Source organism: Manis javanica, chromosome 5, assembly GCF_040802235.1.
Source record: "Manis javanica isolate MJ-LG chromosome 5, MJ_LKY, whole genome shotgun sequence".
NCBI classification, from domain to species: domain Eukaryota; kingdom Metazoa; phylum Chordata; class Mammalia; order Pholidota; family Manidae; genus Manis; species Manis javanica.
This window is the reverse complement of record NC_133160.1, coordinates 29,434,765-29,448,085: the sequence shown is the minus strand read 5'-3', so window position 1 is coordinate 29,448,085 and position 13,321 is coordinate 29,434,765. Positions and strand designations below refer to the sequence as shown.

The window sequence follows — 13,321 nt, the reverse complement described above, 5'->3', positions numbered from 1 at the left end:
AAAAGAAGAGCAAGGGATGGGGAATCTGAGTCAGCAGGAGGTGAGGAATGGGGCTGGGGAGGGCCAGCTGCTAAAGGGCAATGCCAGGAGTCTTTTATGTTTCTTCTGAGAAACAAAATGGGGGGCATCTGACAACTTGTGAGGAGTGATGGGGTCACTCTTGTCTTCTTGACACCCAGTGTAAAGGGTGAGCTCAGAGGTACTTGAGGAGTTGGGGAGTGGGGCTGACTTAGGAAGGGAACATAAGGCCACCTCCCCAGTCCTCCAGTCCTGTTCTGATGACCTGCTCCCAACCCTGTCCCCCCATCAGAGCATGCCATAGTCTGACCGCAGGCCCCTAGAACACGGTGCTGGTTACTCAACTCACTCAGTGCTTTATTGAACCAAGGCCCTAATGGATGACTCATCAAGGACTTCAAACAGCCTCCCCACAGCCTGAGATTCAGAATCCAGATGTGGCTATGTCCTTGGTTTCACTGCTTCTATCACATCTCCTGAATATTTCCAAACCTTAAAGTGTACGAACTTTGTCGACACTGGCAGACACATACATATACCTGCCACAGGTTGCCATGCACGCTGAAATGCTTCCACTCAGTGCTTTATGTGTGCAAGGCATTGTGCATCCATCATCCATCCATTTGTCCATCTATCCATCCGCAACAAGAGAGCAGCAAGTTCTGACCAGTCAGACCCCAGAGTTCACAGCAGTGGGGGCTGGGCTTCCAGCAGGCTCAGGCTGCAGGCCTTTGCCCTGGTTCAGGGGCCCCTGAGGATAATAATGTCCCTTTCTGAGGCAACAGAAGCCAGGGCACAGTGGGTGATTAATGTTTGAGTCTCTAACCCCAGTTGGACGGGGAAGCCTAAACCTCAGCCTGTGAATGTCCTGAGACGGGCAAGACATGAGACAGACAATCAAGCGTGCAGGTAACACTGAAACAAGTAAGAGCTTCTGTTTGTGCTGAGGATGTCTGTATGAAAGGACAGGAAAAAAGGAAAGGGAGGGGAACAAACACGGCAGACACACCCTGGAATGCTGTCCATTGCCTGGGACACAGCGCTGACATAGGGCAGGGAGGAATGTAGCACCTTTGGCCCATCCTGGGGGCTGTGGCTTTCTCCAGCCTCATACATACAAACAATGCCCTGAGAAACATGGGGGCTTTCCTGGATGCAGGAAGACAAAAGGTTAACCCAAACAAGGAAGAAAAAAGCAAAAAAGGCTCCGGTTGGACACAAAATACTTCCTCTGAGCTGGACTTAATCCAGTTTCACCATGTGACCAGGGGCTGGGCTGGGGCAGGAGGTGGCACCAGGACATGGAGTGTGACTGGAGTGAGACAAGGGGACCAGAGCTGGGGGCAGACAGATAAGACACCCTCACTATCTTTCCCCTGGACAGCACTGGGGGGCCTCCACAACCCCTGAGCCCTGCAGGCCCCTAGGTGGCTGGTGCCCAGGCCACATGAGGCAAGGAACATAGGCAGGACTGTGACTGGCCCTTCACTGGTCCTGCAGGCGGCTGCAGAGCTCCCGCCGACTCCGCTCTCCAGCCCAGCTGCGCGTCTTGAGGCGGAAGGTCTTCAGCTCCTCCTTGAAGGCCTCGTGATTCATGGGCCGGTAGTCCTGGGGCTCACAGAAGGTCTAGGAGAGCAAGCAGGTGGGGTCAGTCAATACACAGGAATGAGTAGCTTTTGAGTGGCAGCCCAGCCTTCCCTTCTCCTTGCCTACCTCCTGGCTGAGCCCTTCCCTTGCAGTCCAACCCTCCCACAGAAGCTGTGGCTGCCCCCACACGTAGTACCGGATGCTGTGGGAAGAAGTCCTTGTAGCCGCCTTTGAGGATATACATCTCGGGATAGTAGAGGCTGGGGTAGTCGTTGGCAGCTCTGTCTCGTTCCCTGATGAAACGGCACCTGGGATCAGCATGGGTACAGGGTCAGAGCTGACCTGTGCCTTGCACCCACCCCTCTGTGGGGCTTGGGGATCCACAGAAGTCTCTCATGCAGGAATGTCAGCCACAAGAACACTTTTAGATCTGGCTACTGGGTACAGAAGAGGCTGGGGAAATGGAAGAAAGGAGGGAAATCAAGAGGGCTCTATTTCTGGAAGGCAGTTCACAATCTATGTTAAAGATATCTGGCCTGGACTGGGAAAGGGGAAGCAGAAAGAGAGATGGGCAAGATTCAAGAGGTCCCAATAAGACTTGGTGAGGACTGGGATAGGGTCCTTCGATTTTATGGACACTGCTAGAGACCTGGAACTAGCTTCTGTGGAGGTGGCAGCAATGGACAGAGGATGGACGTGAGCCAGATGGGAAGGATGGAGGCAGAGACGGGAGGAGGATTCCACGCACAGGGACATGGGGGTGAGGTCTGCTCCAGGCATCAGATGATATGAGGCCCAGGCCAAGGAGGGGCCAGGGCTGAGCTCTAGCCTGTTAGCTATTCAAGCCTGAGTGGAGAAGGTCAGGAACAGAAACTAGCTGGGGTGGGGCAGCTGGGACTCACATGCGGGGCCCCCGCTCAGATGAGAATTCACAGTGGAAAATGAGGATGATTCTCTTGTCCAAGCTGCAAGGCATGATGGGGCTCTGTAGCAGAAAGGTCTCAGCATCCCGTTCCAGGGGCAGGTTCACAGCCGTCTGCCAGAAGAGCTGGAGGTCAGGCCAGAGCCCTGGGCCTGGTTAACAGACCCTTCCTCTAGGCAGTCCCCAACTTTAGATGGGGGTCCCCACCTCCTGTTGGGAAGGACCCTTCCCCACAAGGCAGTGCACTGCCCTCTACTGATTCACTCCCCCAACAGAGGAAGGATAGAATCAGGTGGGATTTTAGGACCCTGTCACCCGCCTCACCTTGATATGCCCTCCTTCATACTCATAGGGGTATCTGCAGTCCACAATCACAAACCTCTCCACGATGTTGCTGAACTTGCCTGTCAGCAGGGCCACCATCTATAGGAGGCCACAGGGGTGGATCCCTGTAGGTCAGGCTGGCAGGCAGGGACTGACCCTTAACCCTACCGCTGACCTAGTGCTTGCAGCCCTAGGGAACCTTAACAGGCAAATGGCAGTCCCAGATGTGCCCGGACAGTGGCTCATTCCCGAGTACCGTTTCTGGTGCGATGTACTTGAGGTCTTGGTGTTTTCCATCCACAGTCTGTAGGAGGAAGGCCTGAAGGAAGTGGGCAGAGAGAGAGATTGAGGGAGAGAGGGAAAAGAAGTGAAACTATTAAGACTAAGAGCCTGGAAGGATGGAGTTTTTTCCTAAGCCCAGAGGCCACACCCGTTTGACCTTCCAATTCATACTGGTTCCCATAGCAGTCAAGAGGTACCTCTTGGGTCTGAAACCCAGAACACTGGAAATGAGGAAGGGGAGGGAAGAAATTTACTCTCCACCTGCTGCCCCCACACTTTCTCTGCCAAGCCCCAGGATGAAGCCCAAGGAGGCCCCAAACTAGATGTTAGTTTGGAAATGTTTTCCAAGGCTGAGACACCGCTGATGCCTGGACAGATCTGAGGTAGAGTCAGGAGACCAAGGAGAGCCAGAGAGATGAGTTTAGTGAGAATACAGGACAGTATGATGCAAAGAACAAAGCAAGCGGGCCTCTGGCAGGAGAGGGAGGCAGCAAAGCAGCTGCTAGGCTCAGGGGCCATGGGTAGCGCCCAGCCTCCTGAGGGGTTCCACTGATGATACCTTGGAGTAATCGCCAATCAGTTCTCGGTGGTCACTGTCCAGGATGTTCTCAATCTCATTGTGACACAAGGACTTTGAACGGAGGACACGGGCCTTCTGCAAGGCAGATGGTGGCCACAGTCAGGGGTGAGGGTGCCCCGTGTGGTTGGTCCCTCCTTTCCAGGCACCCTGCCCTCTGCCACAAACCCAACCAACAAGGGCTTGCAGAGTGGACTCGGAGGGTGGCAGGCCAGACACACCCCAGGAGGGCACTCACATGTTCCTCGGCCTCACAGTGCTCCTCGGGAGGGGTCACACTCCTCCTCCGCTTGCTCTGAATGGGCCAGTCCCTGTCCTGGGGCCGCTCCAGCCTCTTGAGGATGGGCCGGATCACGCCACAGGGCATGGACGGTGAGCGGAAGAGCCGCTGGCACTTGCTGTACATGATGAGGTCCTGGGGCAGGGGCCGCAGGTCAGGGATCAGAGTGCCCAGGCCATGTCTCCCATCCTCCTGCTGCCAAATCCCACCTGGAGGGGAGGGGCCCATCCCTCCAAGTTCTGAGGGGGCCACCCTAGAGGCCCACCTGCTCCTCTTCCTTTCCTGAGGTCTTGACCAGTGGGGCGCTAATGAGGCTCTCCATGCCTGGGGGGACCGAGTCATCGTCCTGAGGCCAAATCAGCAAGGATACGGTCACACCCACAGGCTCATGTCTTCCAGCACAGCCTTTCCTGTTCTCCCTGAAAACCCCAGGCCAGCAGCCCTCCCTGGCCCTACTAGCACCTGCACGCAGAGCAGCCCCCCAGAACCAGGAAGCTGCAGGGCCCCACTTGCTGCTGTGGCTTGCACAGAACTGTGAGAAGTGGGGCACACAGGAGGACCAGGTTTCCCTACACCCTGCAGCAGCAGCCGTCTGCTCCTCTCTGATTGGCCAGAGGTCAGGCTGTGACTCAGTTACCTCCAGTTCTTCTGACATTGAATGAGGTCATAGTCTTGAAGCAGCAGCTCAGAGTCCTCCTATTTAGGAGACCCCAGGGAGAGGTAGGAGGCCTAGAGGGGCAAAGCTGTTTACCTTTAAGTCACTCTCCAGGATGTCCACAAACCCATCATCTTCCTCGGTAGCCCCCTTGGTGGGGGTCAGGGAGAAGGGACATGGGGCCAGGGGACTCAGCTCCTCTACCTCCATTTTCCGCTCTGGGGTGAGACACTGTGAGTGAGGAACAGACAGGTTGCTTAGGGCTGGGGATCCGAGGCAGTCCACACCCCATCCTTCAACTGCCTTGGGCTCAGGGTCACCTCCCCTTCCCCCAGGCTGTCTTCAGGGGCACGCCTGCCTGCCTGTCCAGCATTGTTCAGCTTTGTTGATGTACCAGTAGGTTGGGGGCAGAGCTTGGTCTCTGGGCAAAGGCTTCTCTGCGGCTGGCCCACTCTGCCAGAGCCTGGGTGTGGGTGGGCTGTGTGGGCTTCCATGGCATCTTGAAGACAAATCCATCCTGTGGGCAAGATCGGGGTGGAGAGGGGGCATTATCAAGCGCCACAGCAACACCCCAGCACACCCTCTTCTTCCCCTGAAATGCTCCCACTCCAGCCTTCTGGAAGCGCACATTCTCTTTGTCCTCCCCAGAGCTGTGGGCAGCTTGGCTGCATGCCTCACTCTTCCTCCAGCTGCCTGGTGCTTGGGAGTTGGTGATGTTCCGTAGCACAGGGCTGTGGCCCAGAAGCCTCACCTAGAGAGCCAGGTAGAGCAGCAGGTACTGAAGGCTGCTTTCCTTTGGCCCCAGCCCTACCTTCTCCCATTCCCCGGCTAACTCTCCCAGCTTGTCCATCCACCTCCAAAGCCCCGGCTCGCACAGCCAGATCAGGAACACCCAACCACTTCAGGTCCACCCTCTGGGAGGTGACCCCATATCCTTCCTGCCCCTCCACAAGCCTGGACAGAGTGCCGGGCCTCCTGTCAGGCCTCAAAGGGCACTCACTGGCAGAGACTGGAAGCGTCGGATGGCAAACTGCTCACTGCAAAAGGAAACAGGGACACATCAGGGCCAGAGAGTCATGCCAGGGGCTGTGGCAGAGAGCATGCAGGATGCCCCGCCACCAGAGCCCGGTGTACCCCTGTGCGAGGGTGTGGGAGAGTGTCTGCCCCATGCTGCTCCACCCACAGATGGAGGCTGTGGGAGCCTGCGTGAGGAAGGCTGCAGCACTTACTTTCGAATGACCCGGCTGGCTGCCTGGATGGCCTGTTCAAACCTAGGAGAGAGAAGGATCCCATGCAGCCCACTTCCCCCTACAGCCCATCATCCACTCCTGGTCCACAAGGCCTGGGGTCAGGGCTCAGGCCAGTGGAAAGGGGAGGTAAGAAGAAGGCTGACTCCCAAGGGGGCCCAAGTATTGGAAGGGATGAGATGAGACACAGCCTGGGTTTTGAATGGAAAAGGGCCCAGAGAATGGCAGCAATTGAGACAGCTGAGGCAGGTCACAGGGTGGCTGAGGTGTTACCAAGGCAACGGTCTCACCAGCCTGCCCACAGGCCTTCCACCTGTATGCAAATCACCTCAGCTGGGCCATATGGCCACTAAGAAAGGAATCCATCCATCCCATGGTGACAAACCATGGCCCAACAATGCTATCTCTAGGGCCTGGGATGCCAGCAAGGCTAGGCATCCCGCCCCAACCACCTTGTGTGGGGCTGTGCCGGCTCCCCACTAGACAGAGGCTTAGTTTTGTATGCCCCTGGATCAGCCCCAGTTTGCCATGCCAGACCCCCTACTGATAAATGCGCAGGGTCACATCCTCTCCTCCCTCCTGTGAAATTTTCCAGGACCCAGTCTCTGTCCCACTCCCTCCCTCCTGCCTTAGAAGAGGCCAGCAGGCAAGGAATTCCAACAGATGTTCCTTTTGAGACTGGGGCACAAGCTGCTGTAGATAGGCCCCACCCCCTAGCTATGTTCCCAGAGACCACCTGCCACACAGCTTTTGTGCATCTGTGTGCATGTGCATGCACACACACACACACACAAGCTTCTTTCTAGCTTCCTTCTGAGAAACTATGTAACCGTCAAGGCAGGTGCAGGGACGAGGCACTGAGAACTAAAGTGTCAGGGGACTGGTCCCCTACGGAGTGGTGGCTGTGCCCAGACAACCTGGCATCAGGGATGACCAATTTCATTAGCTTGGTTTCCATTCTACACCTGGGCCTTGGGGGTAAAGCAGGCACTGCTCTGTGTTGCCACCAAAAACCAGCCTGCAGTCCCCTCCACCCCCACCCAGTTCTCTACCTGTTTCCTGTTTGTGAACAAATCCTGCAGCCCAGCCCAGTCTAATCAAAAGCAATGAGAGGAAAGATAGCCACTGCCCTAACTCAAAGCCATAGTCCCTTACCCCAGTCTGGGGATGCCCAGCTGTCTCTACTAATGCCTGGCAGCTGCTCTTCCTGCTGGGGCCTAACAGCTGGATGTGAACAGCTCTGCTCTGCAAGACAGGACTCATGCCCCACAACCAAGGTGGAGGGATCTGTCCTGAGCAGAGCCCACTGGCTCCCTCTCCACTTCCTCCACAAAGGGCCTGGTCCAAGGGTTGGCCAGAAGGTCAAGTGTCACTGAAGCCAGGGGTTGCTGACGGGATGGCTGAGGGCCAAACCAGCCTGCAGCAACTGTTTCGTTTGGCCTAGAGTGAATTAAAAGTTTTGAATTACTTGGGCCATATTTTAAAATTGTGTTATTTCACAGAAAAAATAGGTACATAGGCAAAAAAAAAAAAAAAAAAGGAACACACATCAGAGGTCTGTATTCCTACAAGACAAGGGCTGGCTGGAGTCAAGTATCTGCTGCTCCTAGCAGCCACCTTCCCCCAGCCCTGGTCCTGAGACCACTCTCAGCTGCTCTGTGACAGTAGACCCCTCTCTGAGCAGAATCCCAGGGACTTGTGAAGTCAATTAGTGTCCTCCCTGTGGGGATCTGGAGGGCTCTGTCCACTCCCCCATGCTTTCCCAGAGAGTTTATGCTAGAACTGGGTTTCCCAAAGGCAGCCACCAAGTCTTTGGTAATGGGGAACCCAACCCCTCTTCTCTACTCACATCTGCTCTGCCATCTGGGGGTCCATGGGGCTGGGAGAATCCATGCAGAGACCTGGGAAACAGAGAGCCTTGGTTTGAAAGTAGTAGCATTTTCTGCACACTTTTCCCTATGTCTCAACACTTATTCACAGAAGGAAAAAAATCGTGTTTCTATTTTTAGATCTTGACACATTAAAAAAAATTTAAACAAGACCTCACCCATGAATCCCAAGGGCTGACACACTGCCCCCCAAACTGTACAGGTCTCCACTCCCTGTTTACTATGGGAACTCCTCTCTATAGGTTTTTAAACCAAAACTTTGCTAAGCATTTTTCTTGAATTGGTTTAAAATAAGTTGTTGTAGAAGAGATAATGGCTTTTTAAAGGACAGGTTATAGCTGAAGGCAAGTGAATGTTATAAAATGACCAACTTTTGGCACTAATGCCTCCCAGGTGGGGCTGTGGTTCTCAGACTTTGGCGCCTAGTTTTAAATAGGTAAGATTTCATCTCCCACAGAGGGCCCCACCCAACCACCCACTCAGCCAACTGGGGCTGGGTGTGGTGAGCCCCACCAGAGGTGAGTGGAGGCAGGCAACTGGGCCCACCAGATTGTGGGAAGGATGTTAGTCTGATAGGCAGAGAAGTGGGGAGGCTCAGGCTGCCCCCCCAAATCCCCTGGCACCCCTGGGCCTCACCTGCATCAGAAGATTCAGAGGACTCAGACGACAGGGAGGATTCAGACGCCCGGCGGCGGGACAGGGATAGGCATGTGAGCAGGCTGCCTACCTGACTCTTTGGGGTCTCGCTGGGAAGGGAGCAGCGACCCAGGGAAGGAGAAAAGTCAATGTGGGGCTCAAGGGCTGGCTAGCCCCGTGTTCCCACCAGCTGCCCACCTCTGAAGGCCCCATCCAGCCTCTACACTGCCCCAGAGATGGCACTGAGGGCCTACCCTCTTCTCAGGCTTTCTGCAGAGGCCCTAAGTGTCTTCTCTTTGGTTACTAGGAAATGTCCTCCTGGGCGCAGGGGAAGGTGAGACGAGGGAAAGGGCCAGGAGGTGGGCTGGGGGTCATCCTGGGGGATAGTGGGCAGAACAGCAGCCCTGGAAGGCCATCCCCTAAACTCTTGGGACCCCTACCCATCCACTAGCCTTTCTGGAGGAGGAGCCAAGACTCAGGTCTCTATTTCTTAGTGTACAACCCAGCCCGAACCTGTAGGCTTGCCCAGGGAGCAGGACCAGCGTTTAACCTCTTAACCTCAGGAAAGAACTGGGGGAAGAGGGAGCCAGGAGAGGCGTGGACATATGAGGACCCGACTACTCTGTCACCCTCAAGATACCTCCAGGCTCAGGATCCCCTGCCTAGGGCAAAATGGTGGCGATCTGGGCAGAGATTAGGGAGGCAGCATGGTGGAGGCACCCTGAGAGAGGAGGGAAAGGAAGTACAGAGGTTCTCCAGAGGTTTATGCCAGCCAAGAGAGGGTCACCTGGGGGGTGTGAGCAGCACAGCCCTGGCCTCACTGCCCGGTCTCAGGCCCCTGCTGCCGGCTCTGCTTAGGATGCTTCTCATTCCGCCTCTCACGCCAGGTTCCGCAGGAGGCCGGGTTCCAACACCCTAGTGCGGGCCTCTCGCCCCACCCCAGACTCCTTGGGGCGCCCTACCTGCCGAGCACTGCGAGGTCGTGCATGGTCTGGGTGAGGGTGGTAACCGGCGAAGAGGCGGCAGCGCGCTCCGGGGAACCCTGGAAGCTATGAGCTCCCAGCCGGAGGCCGGGGAGGTGGCCCGGACGGTCGGCGCCACCGCGCACGCCAGCAGGACTGAGAGCCGAGCCCGACGCGGGTTCCGGCAGGGACAGCTCCATCGCAGCGGGGCCCGCAGAAGGCTGGCCGCGGGGCCGGGCTCAGGGTGACGCCGGCACAGCTGGCCTGGGCCAGGTGGGAAGCCGGCCCGGGGTGGAGGGGGGAAGGGAGGGAGGAAGAGCAGCGGGGCTGGAGCGAGGGAGGAGAGGAAAGCGGGGAGGGTGGGGAAGGGTGGAGGGACGTGGGGACCAGCTACCACTCCAGGAAGCCTCTAGTAGCAGCTGCCACCTCCACCTCCTTATATATTCGAAAAATAACAGCGGCCGCGCCGCCGAACGCCACCAATGGGGGCGCGAGTTAGAGGGGGCGGGGCCGAGGGCGGGGCCCACAGGGGAAAGGCGCGGAGGCTGGACCAACCGGGCCCCGCTCCGTGCCAGGCTTTGCTGGGAGGAATTGGGGTTTCCCCCACACCCCCTGAATCCCCCAGCCAGAGCTAGAGGATCCTGGCTTCCCAAATTCAGCTTCTCGAGTTGTGGTTTGGAGTTAACGTATCCACAGCAGAGAGGGCCCCGAGAAAGCAACAGCCCCCTTCGGTGACCTCAGTGAGACCCCCAGCGGCTTAACATCACTCGCAACCACCAGTAGGCACCGCGGGAGGGTCCCCTCTACAATTTTGCCAAAACACAGCTATGGTGTGCGCTTTGTGTTCGCCACTCTACAGACGCGGCTGTTGAGGTGTGGAGTTCATTAACCCGTTTCAAGGTCACAGGGTGGGCGGTTGTGGAGCCGAGATGCTCCTCAGTCGCCTTTGCTCCCGCAGCCTCTCTGCCCCGGCGACAGGGAGCGAGAAGCCACCCCAAAGCGTAATTCCCACACGGAACCCCCAGCACAGAAAGTGGACCTGAGATGCGGGCCGACGCGAAACTACGGGGCTCTACCCGGGTCTCCAGGTTAGATGAGACCCAGTTTTCTCTAGCAGCCCCAGAAGAGGCTCTAATGATTGGCCTAGCCCTGGGTTTTGCCGGTGGGGGCCGAAGAGGGTATTGGTGACCTCAGAACCCAGTTATGGAAACATCTCATGCACATTGACCATTTGGCCAATATGATACCAATATTGTTTAATTGGTGTCTTTTTTAATGATAAGGGAGCCTGAATTTGTCACTAGTTTAAACTCAGTATCTTCTAATTATCTAATCACCTTCCAGCAAAATTGCTTTCCTGGAATGAGCACTGAAAGCTGCACCCCAAAGCAAATGGGTGGTAAGCAGCTTTTGCATCCTGTCTTCCCAGGGAAGAGGTGGCTTCCATCTGGGCCAGGCAGAGCTTGGGAAGACAGGAGCTGTGGCCTTGAGCCCCTTTCCTCACAGCCCCCACCCTCTAGCCAAGGCACAGGGAAGGGGGATGCAAAAGGAGGGCCTGGTGATTGGGCATTGGATGGGCCTTGGGGGATGTGGAGGAAGGGGATGGGAAGACCCCAGCCTACCTGAATGGGGTGATAAGGGTGAGGATCATGACTTTCTTCTCTAAACATTTTGCCTAGCTTCTATGCTGGGCAGCGCTGCAATTTCCTGTTCATCTACCGTAGGTCAAGGGTACAGCTCCAGACCTCCAGCTACTACTCATAGCCAAGGCTGTGACTGTCCCAGGCAGGGTGGAGGAAAGAGGAGACAGGCTGTGAGGCCTCCCATATCGAAGACCAGAAATAAAACTACCCTGAGGGTTGCATTTTCGAAATCAACCCAGCAGGTGTTACCCCCTCAACACACACCTCTGGAGAGTGTGTGTTGGGTGACATTATATTCTTGAATCCTTTGAAATCCCATAGTCAGAAGTCATGTCTGGGCCCATGAAAGGAGGCCAGGCCACAGAGGGCTCATTTCAGAGTGTCCCACGTATCAGCTATGTGTATCTTCCTTAAGCTCCTATTGCCAATTAGCCCGTAGATTATGTGTGCAAGTAAAAAACAGAACAAATAAAAACCTACTTAATATCAATAAGCTAAATAAATATTTGCAACCATATTCTAAGAGGAGCAATTCTTCCCATCCAGCCAGGCCCTGGTTACAATGACACTTCTGGACCACAGAAGGCTCCATCCTCTTATGAGAAGGAATGTCCTGACCCTAGACCATACACATCAAGCTCTAGGCTTGCTTAAGGAGATCTGGTGTGACCCTGGGGCCTTGGCAGAAGAGGAGAAGAAATAACTGCATGTGTGCAAAATCCTTCTGCTTCTCTAAGCCTATTCCCACACAGAATCTTCTTTGGGGACTAATTTTCTAGTGCCTTTTCTGTCATGGCTTGTGACATGTTATATGGTTTGTAAAAATTTGTACACAGTATGAAAAATTCAAACGAAGGAGAAAATACAAATGGTACAAAATAGCAGTGAAAAGTCAGTCTCCCACCTCACACAAACCTTCAGGACCCCTCCCCTGAGGCAGCCACTATTATAAATTTATTGCATATTCTGGAGATAGTCTGTAACAGTCCTAGCTAATAGAAATATAGTAAGAGTCACATATGTAATTTAAAATTCTACGTTAAAAAAGTAAAAAGAAACATGAAATTTTAATGTTGTTTAACCTAATATGTTCAAAATATTATCTCAAAATATTATCAGTATAAAAATTATTAGTGAGATATTTTACATACTATTTTTTGGTGACAAGTCTTTAAAGTCTAGGGTACATTTTACACTAACAGCACATCTCCATTTGGACTTGCCACATTCAAGTGCCCAATAACCACATGGGATTTGTGGCTACCATCGTGGACAGTGCAAGTCTATACATCTACAAGCATTTGTGTGCCCATATTTTTATAAATATACAAACAGTATAGGAAACATCATTTTATGCCTTGCTTTTTTAGTTTTACCTGGAGATGGATCCATATTAGTATCATAATGGTATATGTTTACTCAGCTCCTTAATTGCATAACATTTAGATTATTAGCTTTTACAATGATGCAGCAGGTATGCATAAAATAAATCCCTAAAGAGGAACTACTAGGAGGTATGGGTTTATTTATTGGTATCTCCTTTTCCCTTTTATGAATCTCATCTCCTCAAGATGATTGCGCTATTGACAAATAGGGACCAAGTCATTTATTTCTCTTTCCCGTCTCCCAGCACCTTGCATAGGCCCTAGTCCAAGGTTGGCCTCTGACCCTAATATCTCCCCTTCCAGGGATTTCTCTTAAGGAGATAATAAAAGTACACACAGACATATGTTTATTGAGTCATTATTAATAACAACGAAACACGGAGAGCAAGCTGGATGTCCTTCAATAGGGGAACAGCCAATAAGGGTGGTTCCTCTACACTGTGCAATACTTGCAGCCTTTAAAGAACAGGCATTTTGGGGTATGGATGCCTGGCATCTGGTAGGGGCCCGGTAAGTAACTATTGATTAATAAATGATTACATACCGGGCTCTTGGAAAATGGTCTAAGGGTTCCTAGAGTAAAAGAAGTTTCAAACTGCTGATGTATATAATTATTGACATGAAAAGATGTTCACAATATGTGTTAGAAAATATTATGCTAAGTGTGATCCCATTAAAAACAATATGCACAGTTAAGTATCCTAAAGGACACCATCAACAGAACAAAAAGGCAACCTACAGTATGGGAGGATGTATTCGTAAATGATTTATCCAATAATGGGTTAACATCCAAAATATATAAAGAACTCATAAAACTCAACACCAAAAAAACAACCCAATTAAAAAATGGACAGAGCACCTGAACATTTTTCCAAAGAAGAAATACGGATGGCCAATAGGCACACGAAAAGATG

At 53.5% G+C, this 13,321-nt stretch overlaps 1 protein-coding gene across 6 annotated transcripts; it reads right to left on the bottom strand.

Annotated features, from left to right (window-relative positions):
* Positions 1 to 354: 354 nt before the first annotated feature.
* Positions 355 to 9,792, bottom strand: CDC25B (cell division cycle 25B). Of its 6 annotated transcripts, XM_017680126.3 has the most exons (16): positions 9,380 to 9,789; positions 8,418 to 8,527; positions 7,742 to 7,793; positions 5,875 to 5,916; positions 5,646 to 5,682; positions 5,274 to 5,396; positions 5,040 to 5,162; positions 4,742 to 4,876; positions 4,256 to 4,336; positions 3,949 to 4,125; positions 3,693 to 3,788; positions 3,108 to 3,170; positions 2,852 to 2,950; positions 2,508 to 2,641; positions 1,802 to 1,913; positions 355 to 1,644 (listed from the first exon to the last, which is right to left on the bottom strand). In XM_017680126.3, exons 1-16 carry the CDS (start codon positions 9,577 to 9,579, stop codon positions 1,504 to 1,506), a joined length of 1,725 nt encoding a protein of 574 aa, XP_017535615.1. In that variant the 5' UTR covers positions 9,580 to 9,789; the 3' UTR covers positions 355 to 1,503. The 6 variants fall into 6 exon arrangements, with proteins under 6 accessions (XP_017535615.1, XP_036873484.1, XP_073092976.1 ...); XM_037017589.2 differs by having other exon boundaries at positions 5,040 to 5,396; positions 9,380 to 9,792; XM_073236875.1 differs by lacking the exon at positions 4,256 to 4,336 and having other exon boundaries at positions 9,380 to 9,790.
* Between the last annotated feature and the right edge of the window lie 3,529 nt (positions 9,793 to 13,321).